The sequence below is a fragment of the Doryrhamphus excisus genome, chromosome 23 (assembly GCF_030265055.1).
Source record: "Doryrhamphus excisus isolate RoL2022-K1 chromosome 23, RoL_Dexc_1.0, whole genome shotgun sequence".
NCBI lineage: Eukaryota > Metazoa > Chordata > Actinopteri > Syngnathiformes > Syngnathidae > Doryrhamphus > Doryrhamphus excisus.
The window spans coordinates 8795690-8819441 of record NC_080488.1 but is presented as its reverse complement, the minus strand read 5'-3'; the positions used below and the strand labels follow the sequence as shown (position 1 = coordinate 8819441).

The 23752-nt window shown below is 41.3% G+C and overlaps 3 protein-coding genes across 4 annotated transcripts; 1 reads left to right on the top strand and 2 right to left on the bottom strand.

Annotated features, from left to right (window-relative positions):
- Window position 1: 1 nt before the first annotated feature.
- Window positions 2–12301, bottom strand: fam193b (family with sequence similarity 193 member B). The gene is made up of 10 exons (XM_058063657.1): window positions 11942–12301; window positions 10514–10792; window positions 8521–8701; window positions 7274–7492; window positions 5679–6090; window positions 5407–5590; window positions 5084–5317; window positions 2397–3435; window positions 2236–2311; window positions 2–1149 (listed from the first exon to the last, which is right to left on the bottom strand). Exons 1-10 carry the CDS (start codon window positions 12113–12115, stop codon window positions 1053–1055), a joined length of 2895 nt encoding a protein of 964 aa, XP_057919640.1. The 5' UTR covers window positions 12116–12301; the 3' UTR covers window positions 2–1052.
- On the top strand, window positions 11720–18308 carry mxd3 (MAX dimerization protein 3). The gene is made up of 7 exons (XM_058063661.1): window positions 11720–12063; window positions 13064–13300; window positions 14266–14365; window positions 14465–14494; window positions 14619–14733; window positions 16807–16972; window positions 17127–18308. The coding sequence occupies exons 2-7, from the start codon at window positions 13231–13233 to the stop codon at window positions 17243–17245; spliced, it is 600 nt and encodes a 199-aa protein (XP_057919644.1). The 5' UTR covers window positions 11720–12063; window positions 13064–13230; the 3' UTR covers window positions 17246–18308.
- Window positions 18254–23081, bottom strand: prelid1a (PRELI domain containing 1a). 2 transcript variants are annotated; one of them, XM_058063659.1, is made up of 6 exons: window positions 21945–23081; window positions 20817–20936; window positions 20283–20508; window positions 20067–20180; window positions 19388–19466; window positions 18254–18879 (listed from the first exon to the last, which is right to left on the bottom strand). In XM_058063659.1, the coding sequence occupies exons 2-6, from the start codon at window positions 20906–20908 to the stop codon at window positions 18758–18760; spliced, it is 633 nt and encodes a 210-aa protein (XP_057919642.1). In that variant the 5' UTR covers window positions 20909–20936; window positions 21945–23081; the 3' UTR covers window positions 18254–18757. The 2 variants fall into 2 exon arrangements, with proteins under 2 accessions (XP_057919642.1, XP_057919641.1); XM_058063658.1 differs by having other exon boundaries at window positions 20817–20939; window positions 21945–23071.
- Between the last annotated feature and the right edge of the window lie 671 nt (window positions 23082–23752).

Here is a 23752-nt window from a genome sequence, read left to right as displayed (position 1 = left end):
AAGTTTTTTTTTTTAAGCAAACCAGCCAACATACACTTGGCTATTATTGGTATAGTATAAATCTACATTCAAAACAGTAAGATACTCATCTCTAATTGGATTAAACCAGGAGAGCATCAAATATGTCCATATGGAAACAAAACAAGTCATTGATCGCAATGATAGCCATTAGCTACAACACTCGGGGTTGATGCAGCTTTTGATGATCAACTCTTGGGAGCAACTGGAGAAAAAAAAAAGATCAGATTTTGAATTTGTCCCTCACACACACACACACACACACACACAACCACAACCCATAGTAACAACTTGGTAACACATGCCAAAGGCTCAAAAAGGCCCAAAATTACCAGTCAATATATACAATATGAACTGTGGCAAAATATATGCGATGGTTCCAATCATTAAATAAACATTAACAGTACTGGAATATAAGGATTGATGTTTGGATTGCAGGCTAACACTATACTAGACAGTTGTTTAATCATGCATGGGGACTCCATTGATAACCATTGTATTTGAGTCATTTGAAATTATGCATCTTCTGCTTAACTTTGCTTGAATAGAATAGTGCAGTGTCATGTGTAACGTGGTAGTCAAGCTGACATGCTGCAGTAAAAATCGAAGACATTTGTGTTTTAAGGAAGCTGATAAGTAACAACACCATAACGGAGCACCAGAATTGGAATTCAGACGTTTAACACTGTTACATGTCATGATTTCTGATAAAAACATTTATTTCATGTAAGGTAAATGTTTACATACTACATACGTCAGCACATGGATGCAGTGGATAAAACACACTTGTTTTCCGTTTTGGACCTGTCATTTAAGTGAACAATGCAATAGTAGCAAAAAAAAATGGTATAGCTGGCCTTGATATTGATCCCTGGCTAACTAGCCGCCAGTCGGATTGGTTGGAGTCTTTTCAACTAGTGTGATAATGTGAACGAGGTCCTTCAACTCAGCCAATGAGAGAAAGCCTCGCGTCAAAGAGATCTACTGAAAGAGTTTGTGGTTGTGGAAGTTTTATTTGTTGGCGCTCAGCCGAGCTACTGAGCTGCATTGGAGGGAACTTTTTTGAGGCTGAAGTTGGACCAGTTCACTGCTACCTTCTGGCGGGTTTGTTTTGCAGAATCAAGGCAGAACCTAGAATGGAAAAGAATGGGGAACATTTTTGGATTAGTCAACGATACCGGACAGGGCTGGAAGTAGAGTGGAAACGTGAAATGAAGTAGTGTTTCTGCCGAGTGGTTAGCATGCAGGCCACACAGCTAGGAGACCCGAGTTCGATTCCACCCTTGGCCATCTCCGGTTTCCTCCCACATTCCAAAAACATGCTAGGTTAATTGGCGACTCCAAATTGTCCATAGGTATGAATGTGAGTGTGAATGGTTGTTTGTCTATATGTGCCCTGTGATTGGCTGGAGACCAGTACAGGGTGCACCCGGCCTCTCGCCTGAAGACAGCTGGGATAGGCTCCAGCACCCCCACGACCCTCGTGAGGAAAAAGCAGTAAAAATGAATGTTATTGTTCGGCTGCCGAGTGGTTAGCATGCAGGCCACACAGCTAAGAGACCCAAGTTCGATTCCACCCTTGGCCATCTCCGGTTTCCTCCCACATTGCAAAAACATGCTAGGTTAATTGGCGACTCCAAATTGTCCATAAGTATGAATGTGAGTGTGAATGGTTGTTTGTCTATATGTGCCCTGTGATTGGCTGGCCACCAGTCCAGGGTGCCTGAAGACAGCTGGGATAGGCTCCAGCACCAACACACACTTGTGAGGATTAAGTGGTAGAAAATGAATGAATGAATGAGCCTTTCATTGGCGTCTGTTGCGTCACTAGTGACACCTAGTGGCCAGTATAGTACAGTTTAATAGCTTGTATTGCCGTAAACTGTAGGGTATTTTAGTACATTTAGAACATTGTATGCTTGAAAATACCCAATTTAGGTAAATAATATAATAATAATATATACATTTCCTTAAGATATAAATCTTTGGGACTAAAAATAGACTGCAGTTAACCAACAATAATATTTTATTAAATAATTTTGGGGAAACTAATGTATAATAGATTGAGGGAGTTGAACCGCAATGTAGTGTGGCACGACTGTAATTGAAAAAAAAATAGTTTTAAAGTCATAACAGTTTACATAGTGTAACATAATGCTTTATGGTCGAATTTGGAGGCTCCGCTGTATTCCAACCTGTTGATTGAGCTCCATTTACCTTTTGAAGTATTCCACTTCCCGATCAGTTTCATCCATTTCTGTTGGATCCACATCTTTTGGAAGAAATACATCATCTACAGAAAATAGAAATAAGTAAGAATTTGTAAAACATATATATATATATGTGTATATATTGATGTAAACAAGAACTTGCCGCACCAAAAGCGCTAGTGGATTTCTCCCCCTTGTTCTTGTTCTTTTTATTTTTCGCCTTGGATTGAGCCTGCTGCTGCCCGTTTGCTGGAATGGCGGGATGAGCTTTGCTCTCGGAATCCTGCTCACATCTGCTCGCCCGAATCTCAGTGTCACTTTTAACTTTGTGTGCATTGGGGGGGCCGCCGTTTGCGGCGTTTGCCGCATTTCTGGATGGTCTGTTCTCTTCGGTTTTCTTCAAGCCGTTCCTCTGGTTGTCAGCTTGGTGCTGCAGCTGTTTGAGTGCAGCTTTGTAGCCGTTACTAACGATTTCAGACACTTTGGATTCGCTGACTTTGGAATTGTGCTCCAAAAGAGTCTGCTCCTGTTTTTGCTGCTGCTTTTTACTCTTCTTTGACTTCGTACCACCATTTCCAACTGTGCTGTTCTTAGCATCGGCCGTGTCCTCCTTTGATTTAGCTGTCGCTTGGTTGGATACCTGTAACAAACCGTCACATCCAGACGAAGTGCATTTTTCCGGGGAGCGCACCCTTATGAGTTTGGAGAGACTTGGCGTAGTGTTCAAGCGCTGGATGTCCTTAGACCCGCCTGCGACCCCTGTGGATGTGGTGGTGGTGGTAGTAGTGGTGGTGGTATTTTGGGATGCGTTTGTGTCCTCCCATCCGTTGACCAGGTCCAGATGGTTCCTAAAAGTTCCCAGCGAAAGAGGGGCTAAGTCGAGGTCTATCTGCTGCAAGTCAGAGGACCCGTTGAGATGAGACAGTAAATGGTTGCCCTCCAGCGTAGCTGCCTTTTTTGGGAAGTCATTGACATCTAGATTGAGGTCGTACATGCTAAATGAGGCCCGAATCGAGTCTTTAATGGTGTTTTTAATCTCTTCCAGACGACTGGTGAGGAAACTGTTGACTCGCTCGAGTTCCAGCTGAGGCCAATCCAGTAACCGTGAGGCCTCTGAAGTGTCAGGCATTGGCTCGTCCACGGGCTCTGTTGGATTGGAGATGGGATCGCTGCCTGCAGCACCCATGTTACCCTGCAGAGCTTTTTCCTGAAAAATAAATGATATGGGAGTAATCGCAAATCTGATGACAGCGGGAATTAAAAAGACATTATTTTTTAATTACTGTACTTTGTGTTTCATTCAGTTATATATGAGTCTAATCATCTAACGTTTGAAAACCCACCTTCGGTTGTTAAGACATAATATTACAAATATTTAGAATTAGGTCATTCATGGCGGACAGGAAAGTGATAATAACCATAGAAAAATAGAAGTTAAACTTATTGCTACAACGGAAAGGGTCTGGCTGGTCAGTACAACATGAACAATAAAATGAATGAACCAAATATCACGCAGATGTTAACATACATTATGTATCCCCATGCATACATTATGCATGGGGATACATTAAAATGACGTCAACAAGCCAAAACGTGCATTTTTGTAAATTTCGCAGTACATTTGCAGTACATACAGTACTGCAATGGTAAAAAAAAAAGGTTTTCTTCCGCATGGAGACAAACGACACCTATAAACTGCCACAAGGTGGCAGTATTGGTACCGACTTTTTTTTGCCGTTCTTTCTTTCTTTGTTATTTGTAGAAACATTGTAATATTAATTCATCCATTCATTTTCTACCGCTTATTGACACAAAGGTCACGGGGGTGCTGGAGCCTATCCCAGTTGTCTTCGGGGCGAGAGGCAGGGTACACCCTGGAGTGGTGGCCAGCCAATCACAGGGAACATATAGACAAACAACCATTCACACTCACATTCATACCTATGGACAATTTGAAAAGAACATGCAAACTCCACACAGAGATGGCAGAGGGTGGAATTGAACTCGGGTCTCCTGGCTGCGAGGCCTGCGTGCTAACCACTCTGAAGTAGGTAACCCATAACAAGATCGCCACATTGTAATATTCATTCATTCATTCATTCTGTACCGCTTTTCCTCATGAGGGTTGCGGGGGTGCTGGAGCCTATCCCTGCTGTTTTTGGGCGAGAGGCGGGGTACACCCTGGACTGGTCGCCAGCCAATCACAGGGCACATATAGACAAACAACCATTCACACTCACATTCATACCTATGGACAATTTGGAGTTGCTAATTAACCTAGCATGTTTTTTGGAATGTGGGAGGAAACCGGAGTACCCGGAGAGAACATGCAAACTCCACACAGAGAGGGTGGAATTGAACTTGGGCCTCCTGGCTGTGAGGCCTGTGTGCTACCCACTCTGAAGTAGGTAACCCATAACAAGATCGCCACATTGTAATATTAATTCATCCATTCATTCATCCACCGCTTATCCTCACAAAGGTCACAGGGGTGCTGGAGCCTATCCCAGTTGTCTTCGGGCGAGAGGCAGGGTACACCCTGGACTGGTCGCCAGCCAATCACAGGGAACATATAGACAAACAACCATTCACACTCACATTCATACCTATGGACAATTTGGAGTCATCAATTAACCTAGCATGTTTTTGGAATGTGGGAGGAAACCGGAGAGAACATGCAAACTCCACACAGAGAGGATGGAATTGAACTCGGGTCTCCTGGCTGCGAGGCCTGCGTGCTAACCGATAACAAGATCGCCACATTGTAATATTGCGCAGCTAATTTTAATTTCAGTAAAAGAGTGACATTAATAATTTAGGACTGAAACTAAAAAAACAAAATAAAATAACCATACCTTCTTTTTTTGTTTGTGCCGAGCCCTTTTCGCCGCTTTTGCACTGTTAACAGGTTTGGGCTCTGAACTGTTGATGAAGTCCAGCAACTCATCGACATCCCGGTTGTCAATGGCGCCGGCCGCTGTCATGTCAGCGTCCTGACGCTGAGGCAGCTCCTCCTTACGTCGTGTCAGTCGCGACCGGAGCTTCTCTCGAATCTCGGCATAGTTTCGACTGGTTGGAGCAGCTGGAGGCTGTGAAATCAATATTTCTTAATTGTAAAATCTTGACTTAAAAGTCACATTTCAAACAAATGTGTGGGCGGAAAAAAAAAAAAAATTACCGCATTGTGCCCAAAGAACTCGCAGTAACAGCAGTCGCAGTACTTTCCATCCTTCTGGTTGGTGGAAGAGGAGGCGCAGGAGCTCCTCTCAGAGCTGCTGTCTTCATCCTCCACCTCCTCTAGATCTGGTGGCGGATGACACAGTGTCCCGTTTGTCATTTTGTGACCCTTACATGCCTGGTCCCTGCAAATACAAATAAAAACACAAAAATCAAGAATGCTTCAATGAACTTTTCACACACCAAACAAAGACGATGCTTCTCCGCACTGACCTGCAGGACCCAGTCGACAAATTGCCTACATTTGCAGACGCCGCCGTTCCCGTACTGTGTCCATTACAAGGGTGGTTACAGCCTGACGCTGATGTGCCCAATTTGCCGTGTTGTGTGTTCACAGCAGGAATGTGGGAGTTTTTGCACGGGCCGGGCTTGTGAACCGACGTTGGGCTGTCTGAACTGGAAGAAGTCATTTTAGCTGTTGGCCCGTGGAGGTTTGGTACCAGCGGGGAGAAAGGGCTGTGAGCTGCGACGCCGGAGGCCGATGAAGAGGTTACGTGGTTGTGTTGTCCCGAGCTGGACTTTGGGGGCAGGAGGGAGGAATGTTGGGAAGACAGGCCCGTGGGACTATTGGGGGGTACCGACAAGTCTGTGTGTTGATGATGGTCGCTGGCGTGGAAGGCTTCACCTGGAAGAATCACATATGTGTCAAAAGACATTATAGTGAGTACATGCTAATTATAATAAATTACATGGCTGTTAAAGGGGGGCTAGCATGCTAATTTTTCGGCTCTTTGTATTGAGTTGTTGACAGAGCAGCTCCACGCGATAACCAGCACAGAAAGCTTTCGAGTTCTTCCAGAATCTGCACCTATTCAGCTGTATTTCTTTGGATTTCGTGCTTCCTGTTTTAATGTTTTCCACCCATGGCCCACCTCCAGGCACGCCCACTCTGCTGTGGTTGGTCACAATGCAATGCTAAAGTGTGTGCATAGAAAAATTTCTGGTTTGTGCCGTTTAGGAGTTGATAAACGTTCTAAGTTTTGATAATAAGCGGCTATGCTATTTTGGGCACTGTCGAGTGCGTATAAAGATTTCCCGTTTGTGCCGCCAACTTTATAGGAGTTGATAAACGGCGACTTATCTTTTTAAAGTGACGCTTTTAATAGGAAATGTGTTTTGCGGGACTAACAGTGTGTAAAAAAAAAAAACTTGGGTCGAGCCGCTAATTGTGGCGGGAAAAGGCTATTAGCAACCCCGCTTCCTCTATGCTATAATGCTATAATAATGCAACACAGACAAGCGCTTTTGCTCCATGACTGACACAAAATAGAGCTTGGGGGGAGGCATACAGTTAATTTATAAGAAAGTCCGCCCCTCTGTGACATCACAAAGGGGCAGTTTTACCACGCCTTTTGTAACGGAGCGTTTTGAGCCATCCCAAAATTCTTTCGGGGCTGACTTCCAAATACGCAAACCTCATTATGTGAAACTTAGGCATCATTTAACACGAGAATACAACATTCTAACTACATTTATAGGTCAGAAAAGTGGAAAAAGCATAATAGGTCCACTTTAACTGTTATTGCGTAACTTTAAAAGTTAAAATGAAAAACAGAATGAAACCTCTGAGGTGGAACATAATTCCACCATTACAGAACACAGGACTTTCCCCAAAGAAAATAATAAAAATAATCCACTGTAGGGTCAAACTGTTTCTATCATAAAATATTAACTAGTTATATTAATTCAGGGCATACTTTTTAACTGGGCAAATCACGTTGCGTTGCGTTTTATGTATGAAAAGCGCTTTAAAAACACCTAAAGTCCCCACTATAAGTCACCATTCTATACAGCCACCCAAGAAGTACCTGGTGGCGTTGGTCGACGGCACATGGTCTTGAAATGCTTGGGAGTGGTCTTGCACAGGTCCGCTGAGGTAGAGAGGGGGCTCCCAGCAGAGTGTCCACTGGAATTCTGCGTTGACGGGTGACTGTAGGGACACACTTTGGCTACCGATGTTTTAGCAGATTTCCCGGGTGCTTCGTGAAGTCCTCTTTTCTCGTGGCAGAGTGCGCCCGTTATTAAACCTGCGGGTACATAGTGAAAATCGGAATGAAATGATAAACATTACACATTAAGGATGGTATGTTTTCTTCAATCTAGTAAAAGGGAGCGTGAATCATGAGTACTAAATTCACTGAATGACCGTCTTTTATTATGATTTTATTCCATTAATATTTTCACTTTATTTGCGTATTATTACAACTTCCCCCTCACCAAATTTACCAAAAAATACAACATAAAAAGGGTATTTTTTTTGACTTTATTTTTCCCATTAATATTACAACATTAATGTCTTAAAATTACAGTTTTTTCCTTTAATATTTTGAATTTCTTCTAATAAAAATACTGATTTTTCCTCAGGTGTGCTGTCCTCCACAACTATGAAAAGCTTTCTTTTCATAAAGAAAGCCTCTGTTACTACCTCAAACATATTTATTTGTTTAACAACCCAATACAATACTAATATGTGACTTTTTTCATGTGTGTACACCAGTCATTATTTGCACTAAGACCCATTTATCATTGCACTAAAATTAATATATCTGCAATATGTCTGCTCCTGTATATGCTCCTGTGCAATACTATGTGTATATTTTGGATATCTTGTATATATCTTGTTAAATTGTCTTATTTACTGTACTTTTTGTATACTTTTTTTTAACTTGACTACTGCACTGAAAGGAGAAGCTCTCCAATCTCGTTGTACATCTTGTATAATAACAATAAAGGCCATTCCATTCCATAATATTACCACCTTATCCCCATTAAATTATACATTTTTCCACAACCTTGTTTTCCAAAAATTCCAACTGTATTTTTTTTAGTTTCTTTTGTCAAAATACGACATCTTCTCTTTAAAGAGGACTTATTATGCTCATTTTTTCGACCCTTTTGTATTGACTTGTGGACTCCTACAGAGCAGCTAAACACAATAACCAGCAAAGAAAGCGTTCTAGTTCTTCCAGAATCCGCACCTAATTACATTTAAACCCTATGTCAATTCTGAGACTTCAATACAACGTGATGCTCATTGTTAAAGGTTCTGACAGACCTTGTTGTGAGTGTAAGGAGGCGTTATGGTTGCAGTGTTCCCCCCCATGGGCTGAGTTCCACAGTCCTGATAGTTTGTGGGCTGACAGGAAGGAACTCGGGTCCCAATCCACCGTACTTTGCTCCGGGTAACCGTTCCCACAGCTCTGGGACTTACAAGAGGAAGAGTGTGACAATGGTACCTGCAATAGGAAGACACATACATACAGTTAGTTAATTCACGGACCTTGTATTTCATGCTCAGGAACAATAAGTTAGATGCTGTAACTAAATGAAATGTTAATGTATATGAGAATGGGAAAAAAGCCCCCACCAAAAAAAACAAATACTGTTAAATCACTTCAAAGACTGCAGCAGTGCTCTCAGTCATGCGGACTATTTTTAGCTTTTGCAACTACAAGCCAAATGTGACCAAAAAAATCCACTTTTTTTTTTTAATGTTATATACGTAAAAGCTGCTGTGAAAAGAGACGCTGTATGTCAGCAAACAGATTTCATGTTTACTTTCTTTAGTTCAGTAAGCTTCTAAAGGATTAACTTCAGATTTCTTTGGCTTCTTTGCATTTTTTTTCTTTCCCCAGAAACGGGGATGCAACATGAGAAATCGGTGCACATGGCTCCGCCCAGGCTGCTCAGTACAACATAGCACGAGTGACAGCCATTCGACATCAACTCAGAATAGGAATAAAGTCATAATTATAATAATTTACAATAAGAAAGTTGAAATACAGTAAACTTTGGATATATCGGACTCGGATATATCGGAAATTCGCTCACAACGGACAGATAAAAAAGAACCAATTTTTCTGTAATGCATTTCCAATAAAAATTCATTGCATATATCGGATTTTTTATAACGGATTTCGCCTATTTCGGACAAAATCTCCAGTCCCGTTCCAATGCATTTCCATTCAATTTCCCTCGCATATATCGGATGGCCGCATCGTGGCGCTCCGATTCGCCGAATCGTGACAGGCCGCTATACGACGTCATTTGCAGCGTTGCCTGCGCGTCCAGGTACATTGGAAACATAGTCAAGGAAGTGCCTTTTTATAACGGATAAAATCCGATTTACGCATATACTGGATATAAATCCGATATATGCGTAAAACGGACATTTTCCGGTATACGCATATAACGGATTTCGCTTATATCGGACAAAACCAGTGGGAACAATTGAATCCGATATATCCGAGGTTTACTGTAGTTGGGGGGGAAAAAAATTGAAAGTCAAAATATTAAGAAAAAAGGTTGTATTCTAACCAGAAAATACCCTGAAAACACCAGAGGATGCCCCCGCTTTAAGCGAAACCAGATTTATCATTGATAATGTTCACCGAGATGATATCATTGTGTCGTAACGTTATTTCTCACACTTAAATTCTTACGCCACAAGAAAGCAGCCACTTTCAAAGCGAAAGTAAACTTGTCATCAGTCAATCAAAGCATGAACAGCCGTTTGGTTGCAAATGGGGAGGAGGAAAGCTCTTTTAGGACCTGAGCCAGGACTCCAAAAGGCGACTGGACACCTTAATGTTTATTGTGATCTTACATATTAATATGAAAAGACTACACACAGTAATCCTCCAATTGCATGTTTATTCATTCTCATTAGTAGTTAATGATTTAGAAACCTGTATGACATTTTAATAATATTAAATAGTAACAAGGTGACTCGCTTTTGTGTTTGGTTGGCTTATGTCACACATCATCAAAGGATGAGTCTTTTTATTTCATATTTATTTAATCTGTAATAGAGCTTTACTTATTTGGAATGTTTAATTAAAACATTACCTGTACGATTAAATTGTTTTTTTTTTTTGGATGGCAACAGTTTGTCCCTTAAAACTGGTTTAATTTACATTATTTGTTATTCAGAACAGATTGCCATCCACTACAGTAGTTCCGCTGTATTTAGTGAGTAAATAAACAGAAGCACCTCAGCCGACAGACAATACGCCCTGAGAGCCAATTCTCGGTCCACTTGTATTTACCGCTGTTGGCTGCTCCTGGGTGCTCCGTCTCTCCTCCTCTTCCACACTCTTGCAGCAGCTCTGGCAGATCCACAGGGGCACCTCGCCCAGCAGGGACTGGGACAGTGAGGGCATCGAATCGGCCAGCTTACGCCCTGGCGCCTCCCGCAATAGGGCCTGGGAGAGAGCGGGCACGGCGTCAGCCAGCTTGGTGCCGTGGCCCCCGGGGAGTCCGTTGACAGAGTTTGCACCCCAGTCCTTAAATTCCCGGTGGCAAAGGAGGCAGCAGGTATGCATAGGCTAAACAAAGACATATTTAAAAAGGTTAATAAATTAACAGTGGTTTGCAATTAGTACATAAACTGCGCTCATCCTATCATCATGTGTTGTCAGCTAATGATAGCTATTTGTCTAAGTTTAGCTATTCAGGATAGTTATCACTGAATGTATAGCAACATCATTACTACAAATATTCACTTTTGCATGCATATGTCTGAACAACAATTGACTGCAATTTTTTAATGCATTTTTATCTTGAAATTGTGAAATAATATAGACAAGCTATTCTCTTAATCCACAATTGATAACATATGCTAGCCCGTGACTGTGTACTCATATTTTTGGTCGTAAAAAATCTACCATCCTGAGGTGATGACATACAGAAGCTTTAAATGTAAACGCATGCAACAAATCAAGTGTCACATTATTATCCCAAGACCTTACAACAACCTCATTCTATTGCATAGTGTGACATGTAGCACTCATCTTCAACACAAGGGGTTACAGTGTAATTACTCATTAGCAAGCAGCTAAGTTCAGAGGTCAAATGTAAGGTTAGTGGGCTAATAAAGTGGCAAATGTCTAACCTACAATACATCAATTCTTTATTTACGATCTTGCATTCTTCGAAACACATGCACATCTACTTTCATGTGACTAAGAATTAATTAAATATAACAATAAAGATGTTTTCCTTCAAAGCAGACTGGAATAAAGTGTGTAGTGTTTGTTACACTGTTATAAAGCTCTTATTTATGAACGATAAATAGCCGATTAGCTCGTAGCTAGTTAGCCGTTTCCTGTGGTGTGTACAAGTGGAGGTAGTAAGCACGTTTGCAGCATGCTAGTTGGCGGCTAGCCTCCTGGCTAACATTAGCAGGCGGGCGAACGGTTGTGTGTTTAACGTTGGTAATGAAACGACCTGCCGGTATCACACTGTCACCTGTCCGGCAGATAAGATGGGCTGCACGGCGACATTGCCACGGTGCGATGTACGGGGCACCGTTCTTACAGCGACTTGAACATGGTTGCCTGAATGCTTGTCAGACGATGAACCCCTTAACGTCCCTTTTACCTTTCCTACGCTAAGGGATACAATTGGTGTATGTAACTTAGAATAGAATAACGACGATGCGCTAACATTAAAGTGTATTAGCCTAACTGGCTTGCCTGGTTCGCCCTGGTGGTGGTGGTGGTCAACCTATCCAATCCAGCATCTCCTCCTCCTCCTCCGCCGCCGCCAGTTGCATCGCCGGGAGAGACTGGATTCTTCGGTTCGGTCTGCTGCCCAGGTATAAGCTCCTTCTGACCGACGCCTTGCTGCTTGCTTTTCTTCCTTGCCATCACGATAGTGTATGCGATACGCTTTCGCCAAGTTTGCACCAGTTTCGGTGATTTCCAGAGCACACTTTTCGTTTATTGTCGGACCGCAAACGTTCCCTCTCTCCTCCAGTCAAGACAACAGTCAATATGGCGGAGGGCTGGCACACTCGGGAGTTCATAGGTTACAGATAGTGCTGGCATAGTGGCTTCGCTTTCACAAGGGAACTACAACGGAAATCTACGCGGGCATTGTAGCTAGCACCGCCATATTTAGTAAGGGCAAACGTTTCTCCCCTTTAGTACAAATATGTTGAATCAAATTTGATTAAACAGGCTTCACTTTAGTCTATGTTTACTTTCTTTTAAAACGTCTTATTTACAGACCAGACCTTTTTATTTCTTTAGTACATTTAATGTTTAATACCAATATTTGCAAAATGAATCAAAAGTTTAAAAAAACAATACTTTAGTGTGTGTAATTAGACCCAGTGTTTAATACTTCCGGGTATGAAATTATAAATAAACAATATACTAGAATGTTACTGACGTGAAATCATAATGAAAAAGAGCTGTGTTTATCCAGAACTCATTTAATGCCATATGGTTTCAGTTCAGCAAACAACATACAGCCATACTATCTTATTCTTTTGTATAACACGAGTGTAGTTCACACATATACCTATATCCTTGAGTGTCATCTAGTGGCTAAATTATGAATAGCAAGTATCACTCGATACACTTCCAGGGGAGGGAGGGGAAGAGGGCGTGACGATGACGTTTTACGTTGCCTGCTGATGCCTTCAAGGTACTGTGTAATATTGGAATATTGTTGGACTCAATCCACAGAAAAACGCCCCAAACTGGGGTACTACCCTTCATGTTTCATATTTACGAAGTAACATACTACTGTAATAAACGTATTTATTTATGAATGGACATTTTAGGCAGAATATACATATATTTTTCCAGAACACTCAGATGACCGAGTTTAGACGATGCCCTGAAGGCAGCACTATACGGTGTATTGAGGACGTTGCAGTTTGCACAGTCAGTCAAGTCAGACACTGCTTCACCCACTTCAATCGACTGGCTTCTTTGGCTCATTCTTTCGAAGAAAAAAATAATAACATAGAAAAATGGAAGGTTCCATTTGCAACATCCAGGTGCTTCTTCGTGCCGCCGAGTTCTTGGAGAGGAAAGAGCGAGGTCAGTGTTTGTGTCATTGTCGAAGTTTCTTATTGTTAAAGTAACAAAATACACAAAGGAGCGAGTTTTACACTGGTTGTCAAATAACATATAATGGCGAATTACAGAGAAATACAAGTGTTGGGTGTAGGAGTATTTATTTTTGGACAAGCTTCCCCCCCGTTTGACTCAGTGACCTACATATCGTCCACATCATTGTACTCAAAGGCGCCAATATGGGCTGCTTTCAAAATGACGCCCGGCGACTCATATTGCTAATAGAAATGTCCAAGAATATGTCGTTGTTTTTTCCATATTGATATACATCCTTTGCCATTGCATTTGCTGACATTTGGGGTTACTTTTTTGTATGCGGCTTTGCTAGCTTGGAGAAGAATGGAAACGTTAACTGGCCGATGGCGCCAAAATCGAACACAGCTGATGCTGATGACAGAGTCTTTATGTCTGCTGACTTTAGATAAGCGGCGTCCGAAGATTTATTAAATTTTCCCTTTTCATTGATTTTTATCAAAAATAAATTACATTAAAAACTGCATGAGAACATTAGCAAGGATGATTGGGACCATAAAAAGAGTGTATGCCTTGACTTGGATACTCAAGAATATAAATAATATTGCAAATGACACCACATTTTAATAATAAATATATTTTTAGCATAGCAGTCTGTCATCTACAGTTATAATTGACTTTGTCAATTAACGTCACAGCAAGGATTTCTTTAAATTGTAAATTGCAAAAGAATTACAGTAATCCATCACTTCCCTGTTGTATTTGACTTTGCCCCCAAAACAACATTAATAATTTCTCCTCTTATGTAATATTTCTATAGTATTTGGATAACCTGGCAATGTATTACGTAAAAAAAAATGACAGACTACGATATCAGCGTGAATTAATACATTTGGCTAGTGTTTCATTTTACGTACTTGTGATGTGTATTACATTTTGTTTCATGTTTGTTACAGAGGCAGAACATGGCTACGCTTCACTGCTGCCTCCCAGTCCAGGTCTCTCTGATAAGAGAAGCAAACAGAAGAGCAAGAAGATATCTGCTGGTGGCAATAGGTGAATACGTTGCATAACACGCAGCTGACAAGCGGGGAGTGGTTTGACTCGATTATTAATGTTTTTGTTTGTTAACTCAACCTTATGTCGCAAATGCAGGTCTGTACACAACGAGCTGGAGAAAAACAGGTAACTATTATAGTGCTTGCTATTATATTAATACAGTAAGCATGATGAGTAATGAGGCTAATTTGGGGGCGGCGTGCGTGCGTGCGCTTGTATGTTGTCAAGCATTGTTGTTGTGCTTCCGCAGACGAGCGCAACTGAGGCAGTGCCTGGAGCAGCTAAAGAAGCAAGTTCCCCTGTCGTCCGACACGATGAGGAACACCACGCTCAACCTGCTCCGACGAGCCCAGGTTCACATCAAGGTACTGCGGCGTCCAACCAACCTGTCACTGCTCCTCTCCTCGCCCGCCACGTCATGTATGGACAGCGGTTTTGCTAACAAAGCGCAGTCGGATGCCGCCTTCTCCAATATGCGATCCAATCCGATATCCATGTAGGATACATTAGGGAGTGTCTCTGCAGTTTTGAGCGGGATAGGGGGCGGATGTAGACGACTCTCAACCTGTGACCAATCACAACAGAGTAGGCGTGGTCAGAGCCGTAGTCTGAAGAATGGGGGGCATTTAGGTTAACAGGAGAATGCAGATTTACCTTGAGCCTTTTACCAAAATACTTCCTATACCTGTATTGCCCCACTGGAATCCATCCGTCGGTCTGTCTTCTTCCACTTGTGTCGGTTCACACGACCACAACCTAAGCAGGGACGCCTCGACTTCCCTCTCCCCGTCTACTTCATCCAGCTCCTCCCGGCGGGTCCTGAGTTATTCCAAGTCCATCTGAGAGACATAGTCTAGGTCCTCCTGCCCAGAGTAGCTCCCCAGGGAGAAGTTTGGGAGGCACCACCTCACCTGGCTCCTCTCACTGGGATTCAGTATCACTTAAAAAGTCCCCGAAATGAGCAGGATTACGTCCCTTCATAGATCTAAGACTGAATTTTCATCCGCATAAAACGTTCTTCTAGAACAGGGGTCGGGAACCTTTTTGGCTAAGAGAGCCATGAAGACCATTCATTCATTCATTTTCTACCGCTTTTTCCTCACGAGGGTCGCGGGGGGGGGGGGGGGGGGGTGCTGGAGCCTATCCCAGCTGTCTTCGGGCGACCCTGGACTGGTCGCCAGCCAATCACAGGGCACATATAGACAAACAACCATTCACACTCACATTCATACCTATGGACAATTTTGGAGTCTAGCATGTTTTTGGAATGTGGGAGGAAACCGGAGTACCCGGAGAAAACCCACGCATGCACGGGGAGAACATGCAAACTCCACACAGAGATGCCCAAGGGTGGGATTGAACCCTGGTCTCCTAGCTGCGCGCTAACCCCTAGACCACCGTGCCGCCCCCATGATATTTTAAAATGTGTATCTGTGAGAGCCATATACATTTTTTTTAAACATTGAATACAATAAAATGTGTGCATTTTTATGTAAGACCAACAGTTTTATATATAATGGGCTCTAATTACGTAGACCAGGCACACTACCCCACGCCAAGGGGGTGTGGCCAGCACACTTTCGTGAGCAGCGCAGTGTCCAATAATAAATCAAATACTTGCTGCCATTAGTGCAACTTCTGCTGCTGCGTGGTTTTGCACCGTACTCAGTATATTTCATTCTTTTGGCCATCTTTGCCAGAAGGCTTGGTTCTGCAGCTTTAGCTAGGTGACTATTTGACTAAAGGAGGAAAGTTTACATTTACATCTTAATGACCGAGGTACACTACCGCATTACCCAGTAATAATCGAGTTTTGGTGTTTGACCTGGAAAATATCATCAGGAAAGATAGATATGGTCGGCCGTATTGCAGTAGAAAATAGATGGACGGATTAAAATGCATAATTGTTGATTTTTAATATTTTTAACAGTGATTTCTGTGATGTTTACTTTAAAATGTTAGCAAAAATACATTTTTATTGTGGTAAGAAATGCTTGAGAGCCAGATACAGTCATCAAAAGAGCCCTACCTGGCTCCCGAGCCATAGGTTCCCTACCTCTGTTCTAGAATGTCTGGCTAAGCAACACAATGTTTCTATTCACGATACAGTCAACACAAGTGCAAAAGTAGCAAAAAACTACAATCCGAGATAATCGGTGGTCGTCAGAGTAATAATAATATCTTAAAATAAATAATATCTTATTTGAGTTAACAGAGGATGGAGGATAAAGTGGTGGTATATTTTAGAATCAGTGACCGAAATGTATAAAAAATAAGGTCTAATATCTCAAGCACATTGTTTCTCAATGGAATGCATTTAAAAAATATTTTTTAAATTTTTATAAAGTTGCAAATCATAATTGTCATACCCGCGTAATACTCTTTTGCAGTGGCGCCTTATTGTCCCCTTACACGCAATTTGCACGTTCTCCTTTAAGAAGCTGCAGGAGCAGGACGAGCGTGCGGAGCAGCTGAAGGGCCGCCTGCGCTGGGAGCAGAGGGAGCTGCAGGTGCGTCTGGAGCAGCTGCAGAGAGGGACCGAGCGGATGAGGAACGACAGCCAGGGGTCCACCATGTCGTCCGAAAGGTCTGACTCGGACAGAGGTGAGTTTCACGTTGCCGTAGTCCAGGGGCTCCAGACTTTAACGTTTAACTAGGAACACAGTGGCCCTCAACACAAGGCACAATACTGCTGTCACCCTAAATCTTCTCTCTGAGCTAACACACATGACCAATTCTTCATGTTTGCTTCTTCCAGAGGACGTCGAGGTGGACGTGGAAAGCATCGTGTTTGATTGCATGGACTCTGACGCCCTGCACTATACACGCAACGATGCAGATCACTGTTACTCCAGTATGGACAAAGCCTGGCTATGACAGCAGCGAGGCAGCGGTCCTTTTTTATCAGCGTCGTCACCGAGGCAAAGGGGGAGAAGACATTCCAAAAATAAGCAGGATAAGGAGGATGATGCTGCACAACTGAACCCCATGTTTTTTTTTTTACAAAGGCGGTTGTTGTTACACCACGAGTGTAATCATGAGTGAGCTGTGTCGATTTGCACTGAAAGGCAGTTCAAATCACTGGGCTGCGATGGAACAAACATCCAAAGCCACTTACAATCATTCATTGTAAGGGATTTCATAAATCAATACAGTTTTTTTTTTTTTTTTTACTTCAATACCTTCACCGACTTCAGCCTTCGGACTAGATTTGATCTACTCAGCCTCTCCTAAGCATTACAACTCAGTAAGGCCATGTGTGGCATGCACTTAAAACATTAATCTCTGCTACGGTGTATACACACACATACACGTCTGCTCGTGTTTTTGGCTTTTTTTTTTTTTTTTGCACAAAAACATCCACGCATTGCACTTGTTTTGTCTCCAAAGAGTTGCAGATCTCCATGTGGAAAAACAGGTTAAGAGGAACGATATAACGGCATTTGCACATACATGCCAGCCTATTAGGCAACTTGACCTGATATTCATTTGGCGTTTTTTTTGCACACTCTACTCTGTAATTTGGTGATGGCTGGTGGATCGGAGCGCATCGATTCTTGCACATCCAAGGTTCTTTATGTTACTAATTTCTTGACAAGCTCATGGATCAGACATGTTTTTTTTACATTTGCTGCATAACAAATATGTATCATGTTGCTCTATATTTAATAACAGAAGGCACATTTTGCCCTCACTTTTGAATTATGCAAGATGCCTTATAACTTTTTATAGTATATGCATTCTTCAGTCTCTCCGCCCAGTAATATTATGTAGCAATTTTTGTAATGGTGTAAGCTTTTTTTGTATGAATAAATATTTTCTATATTTAAACGTGTCCATATTTAACACAAGACAACACTGATTGACAAAAGAATGATCATATCATAATATAAAGAGCATGTATTCATATTTGCTTTTTGACGTACAATATGAGGCAGAATGCTCAATTTCAGTTTGGATTGTTTGTGAAGAACTTACAATCAGGGTTATAGTAGCTTATTAAAAAAAACATCAGACATAATTCTGCATAAAACATATTGCTGAAATGTTGATTGGAGCTAGTTTGACAAACTAAAAAAGTTAACATTTGTTGGGCACAGAGGTTGAATGAAGGTCAGAGGAACGGCAAGAAATTGTAATTCCAAACAAGTTCTTTGCAGGATCTGACACTGCACCAAGTGGCAAAGTGATATGCAGTCAAAGTAACGTGATCAGAATGACCCGAGTGAAGAAGCTGAGGCATTAATGTGGTCCTCCCGCCAGATCAGCAGGTTGCTTCCTCGCAGAAGTGTCCGTTTTTTTTGTCTCCCCACAATGCATCACTCACCTGGGAAGAGGATTTAAAGACAAGCGTGTCCCTAAATGGGTACCAACGGAAGCATGGGTTGATCAGACGTATTGTTTCTTCTGGGCGTGTGACGCCAAGTCTTTGGCTTTCTCTTTAGCTGCCAGTGCCGTCTCTCTCGCTCGCTCTGTCGCCGCCTCGGCTAAACTCCTTGATGGTGCTTCACCTGCGAAAACAAGTCAGGAAATAAAATCCCCATAACTGACCACATTTTCTGGAAATATAAGCCCCACGAAACGTTAACCATCGTGTATGGCTAAGTTACTTAGGCTATTTCAAAAGGCCGAATTCATTTATTTTTTACTATTTTGACTAAAATGAGTTGAACGTCCCAACCATTTTGAATTAAAATGTAGTGAATGACACCGAGTTGTCAACTGAAAGTTAGCCGTTTTCAATTTTCAGCAGTTCCAAAACAAAAGCTTTGCCAACCGGTGCAAATGTTTTACATGAGTTCGATAAAAGGACTGTCACACTGCCAAGGTGAACCTCAAGGGCGAGATAGAGCACACTCGCTTGATAAGGCCTAATATTATTTATATAGTGTCCTTTCTGAACAAATCATAACAAATCGTGTGTTTGGGTGGATGAACAAGTTACTTTGTTTCCTCAATAAAAAAAGCAGCAAAAAGACACAAATATTTGGTGCATTAACAAGAGCAGCGGAGATTTACCTTGCATTTTGGCCAGCACATATTCAAATCCCTTCATGGTCTTGGTAACACTCGTCTTAAACCTTGCGAGACCAAATTCCTGCAAAGAGATATGTTGAACTCAGCATGTACATAATGTCATTATTAAAAGGAGGCATTTCGCTTCCATGTACAGTAAACCTCGGATATATCGGATTCAATTGTTCCCACTGGTTTTGTCCGATATAAGCGAAATCCGTTATATGCGTATACCGGAAAATGTCCGTTTTACGCATATATCGGATTTGTATCCGGTATATGCGGAAATCGGATTTTATCCGTTATAAAAAGGCACTTCCTTGACTATGTTTCCAATGTACCTGGACGCGCAGGCAACGCTGCAAACGACGTCGTATAGCGGCCTGTCACGATTCGGCGAATCGGAGCGCCACGATGCGGCCATCCGATATATGCGAGGGAAATTTAATGCAAATGCATTGGAACGGGACTGGAGATTTTGTCCGAAATAGGCGAAATCCGTTATAAAAAATCCGATATATGCAATGAATTTTTATTGGAAATGCATTACAGAAAAATTGGTTCTTTTTTATCTGTCCGTTGTGAGCGAATTTCCGATATATCCGAGTCCGATATATCCGAGGTTTACTGTAATAACATTTAGCATACACCATCATGTGTGTGATAAGTAGTGTCTCCAGACCTGAATCGCTCTCGAGAGTCCATACACGTTGGAAGAAATCCATGCCTCTCTTTTTATTTCCGTCCAGCTGCCATTCTCGGGGTTAATTCTGTATTCACACCGCTCTTCCACCGACTAGGGGACGGCGGGAATATGAACAAGGTACAAACACATCTGCGTCAAAAACTTCATCTTAACAGGACACGTTTGTGAACTTGGGAGTTATATATGCGGTACCATAAGACGAGCGTGGCTGATGTTCCATGTTAGCGTGGTCATTGTTCTTTTCTGAGGGTCCACTATCGAGTCCTCCAGGATGTAAGCTGAGCTAGCCATGTGTTTTGGAAGGTAGCGCTCCATCCAACGCGGCGCACGGCTCGTTTTGGTCAAGAGACGTCTGGAAATGAGGCAGTTGGCTGGAGTAACCTCTCGGAAAATGATGTCTTCAGTCAATACATGGTTACTGAAAGGCACACACAGACGCATCAGTTACAAAAAAATCAGGAAAATGTTCAGCTTGTAGTCGTAAAGTCGTAATATTGCTAGAAAAACTTTACTAGCACACATTAACGTGAATAAAGCTGCAATTATTGTCATTAAGTTGCCATGTTTACAAGTGAAATATGAAAAATAAAGATAACAAACATAAAGAAAAAAGCAGCAATGATATTTTTAAGAATTGATTTTCCAGTTTTCCATCTGCGTTAAGAGGAATGAAGGCGGACAAAGGTGTCAATAATAAATAAGTCCTCTCTGGACCTTTGGCCTCACCTGTAAGGGTTTGGATAGCGTTGCCAGAAAGCAACACAGACTTGGTCCCAGGAGGTTTTTAGCAAACCTGCGCAGCAGAAATACTTGACCATTGTTCCCTCAGCTTAGGATAGAAGCACCCTGCTGTGACAACAAAAACATGAAAAGGCATCACTTGGATCTGCAGTGAAAAGTTTAGGTGGCTGATATTATATATTTTGGTATTGACCCGATACAAAGTAAATACAGGGACTGTATCAATAATTCCAATACTTTTTACTTGGGACATTTTTCAAGATCACTGAATTGTTGTATGATTTTGTTCTGTATTTTGCAGATATAAATCATAATAAAACACGGGACAAAGACTTTATGCAAAATAATAGAATTATATCAACACTCAATTGTGAACATCCATCAGACAAGCTTACAATATCAACACATTAATAAAATGATGCCCTTTAATTACATACAATTATTTCAGCTAAATCAAATGATGCGAAAACAAATGCAAAAAGGGCTATTAATCAAATCCTTTGACTTGCTGAAATAACAGTATTGCGACACAACAAAAACACAAGACATTCGTGAAAATAAACACGCAAGAGAAATGAAAAATATATATTTTATCATGCTTATATCAAGCAGATAACTGCTACGCTGCTATACATTTGATCCGTTCAACTAATATAAATAAAAATGCAGATCCCTGCGATTAAATTGAGAGTTTCCAAATCAAAAGTGCCTACATTTACTCACTGAAAGTATACTTTTATGTGTCGTTAACTTATTTATGCATGTCGCCAAAATACAGCAGTAGCAGTATACTCTTAATAGCAATAGTGTTAGCTTTAGTGTCAGTTTTACAGCCAAACGTCGCAGCTGCATTATCGCACATCTGAAAGAGTAAAATACATATATGTATTCGGTTACTGCTATAAGACGATATTCATAATTAATTAACAACATATCAGCATAACTTCAGCGTTGCTGTCATGTGTCACGTACACACTGTTAGCATAGATATCATGAGCTAGCCTAGCATATAGCAAACTATATGAATGAACGGCACAATTGAGTCGAAAAACTACTTGGCCGCCATTAACGAAAACATCAGTCGAATATATTTCTGAGGCAAAAAAATGTTACCTGAATGACGGAAATCTTCATATAATGAATATTAGCATGTTTATTAGCACTCCCCTGTATGGCAAACCAATGCTGTCAAATGTTACACACGAACTGAACGGAAGGTCAAATATTGACGTCATTTCCGGTCAATTTAACACTGCTATACCTTTGTCGACCACTAGAGGGTAGAAAAACACTGTTATTTAACACTACCCTTAGTATCCACAGTTGTTTGTTGAAAATGGTTGACTGGATGGAATGTGGGAGGAAATCTGAGCACACGGAGAAAACCCACACATGTAATTGATGTCCAATGGAGATTTGAACCCCGATTATAACACATAAAAAAATAAAAATACATTTTGTTGTTCTAAAATAGTCATAAGTAAGCAAGTTAAACACAGGAAGTGAACACACCAAAAGTCATTACTCAAGCTCAGAGAAGGAGGTGATTCTTCCTACTCCTTTTCAGACATGTTGAATGAAATTCCCCTAATTTAATAACGTGAATGAAACTCATACTTGAGTGGCTACTTTTTGCTTTCATCACAATCACTATAAAGCTATAAAGCAATCCCCGCTGAGAAACTGACAGCAAATCAATTCTGCACACTAATAGTGTCCCTTGATGCATACCTAATCTGCAGAAACATCTAATGGTGCGTTGCATGCCCGGTGTTTTTATTTTTCCTTCTGATATAAGTCTAAGCCGGAATATTCTATATGTGACTCTCCAGAACATAAAGGAAAATGTAGGCTAAGCCATGAAATCCAGCATGTGGGTGTTAAGATACACCAAGTCTCGCTCGAAGCATTTTCACTGCAGGGAAGAAACCGATTTATCACATTTATTTGCTGAAAAGTATTATGCTGCTTTGTTCAGAAAGCAGTCCAAATAATTACTTGTAGAATTATTTATGTGAATAAACTGACCTCTCATTGATGGTTGGTTATGTGTGTTTGGATGCGTGTTTAAGTATTTAAACGTGCACTTGACTACTCTACGAATGTTGCTACAGTTGCTAGAGTTTCGATTTGGCATTTCTTTGATTGGCGCTTGCAAGATATAGCTCTTTACATGTTGTTCATAAAACATAAACACAAAAAAAAAATGTCAATTCAGAAGTTCCCAGGGCATTGAATCAATTTCGACTGGGTTGTTCTCATCAGTTGGACATGACTCGTTGGAACAGGGGTGGGCAAACTTTTTGACTCGCGGGCCGCATTGATATGACAAAATTTACGGGGGGGGGGGGGGGGGGACTATATATATCGCGGGGGGTGCTGGAGCCTATCCCAGCTGTCTTCGGGCGAGAGGCGGGGTACACCCTAGACCGGTCGCCAGCCAATCACAGGGCACATATAGACAAACAACCATTCACACTCACATTCATACCTATGGACAATTTGGAGTCGCCAATTAACCTAGCATGTTTTTGGAATGTGGGAGGAAACCGGAGTACCCGGAGAAAACCCACGCATGCACGGGGAGAACATGCAAACTCCACACAGAGATGCCCGAGGGTGGAATTGAACCCTGGTCTCCTAGCTGTGAGGTCTGCGCGCTAACCACTAACACCGTGCCGCCCCCTGGTATTATTGTATCTGTAAAATTGTCATGCAATCTGCTATTATTATTTATTATTTTATATTTATATTTAAATAAAATAATAAAATATTATAATAATTACAATAAAATTAAAATATTAATTATTATATTATTATTATGTAAAATATGCAAATATAACAATAATATTATATATAATTAATATAATAATTAGCATTAATATAATAATTATAATAATCATAATAGTTCTAATAATAAT

Excerpts from the sequence above, each read along its gene's own strand:
- mxd3 (XM_058063661.1), top strand. The coding sequence starts at position 13,231 with ATGGAAGGTTCCATTTGCAACATCCAGGTGCTTCTTCGTGCCGCCGAG. Across the intron at positions 13,301-14,265 it reads CTTGGAGAGGAAAGAGCGAG|AGGCAGAACATGGCTACGCT; the intron begins GTCAGTGTTTGT and ends TGTTTGTTACAG. Across the intron at positions 16,973-17,126 it reads AAGGTCTGACTCGGACAGAG|AGGACGTCGAGGTGGACGTG; the intron begins GTGAGTTTCACG and ends TGCTTCTTCCAG.
- fam193b (XM_058063657.1), bottom strand. The coding sequence starts at position 12,115 with ATGGCAAGGAAGAAAAGCAAGCAGCAAGGCGTCGGTCAGAAGGAGCTT. Across the intron at positions 8,702-10,513 it reads CCCAGGAGCAGCCAACAGCG|GTACCATTGTCACACTCTTC; the intron begins GTAAATACAAGT and ends TTCCTATTGCAG. Across the intron at positions 5,318-5,406 it reads AGTTCTTTGGGCACAATGCG|CCTCCAGCTGCTCCAACCAG; the intron begins GTAATTTTTTTT and ends TTGATTTCACAG.
- prelid1a (XM_058063659.1), bottom strand. The coding sequence starts at position 20,908 with ATGGTCAAGTATTTCTGCTGCGCAGGTTTGCTAAAAACCTCCTGGGAC. Across the intron at positions 20,509-20,816 it reads CGCTATCCAAACCCTTACAG|TAACCATGTATTGACTGAAG; the intron begins GTGAGGCCAAAG and ends TGTGCCTTTCAG. Across the intron at positions 20,181-20,282 it reads TCAGCCACGCTCGTCTTATG|TCGGTGGAAGAGCGGTGTGA; the intron begins GTACCGCATATA and ends GCCGTCCCCTAG.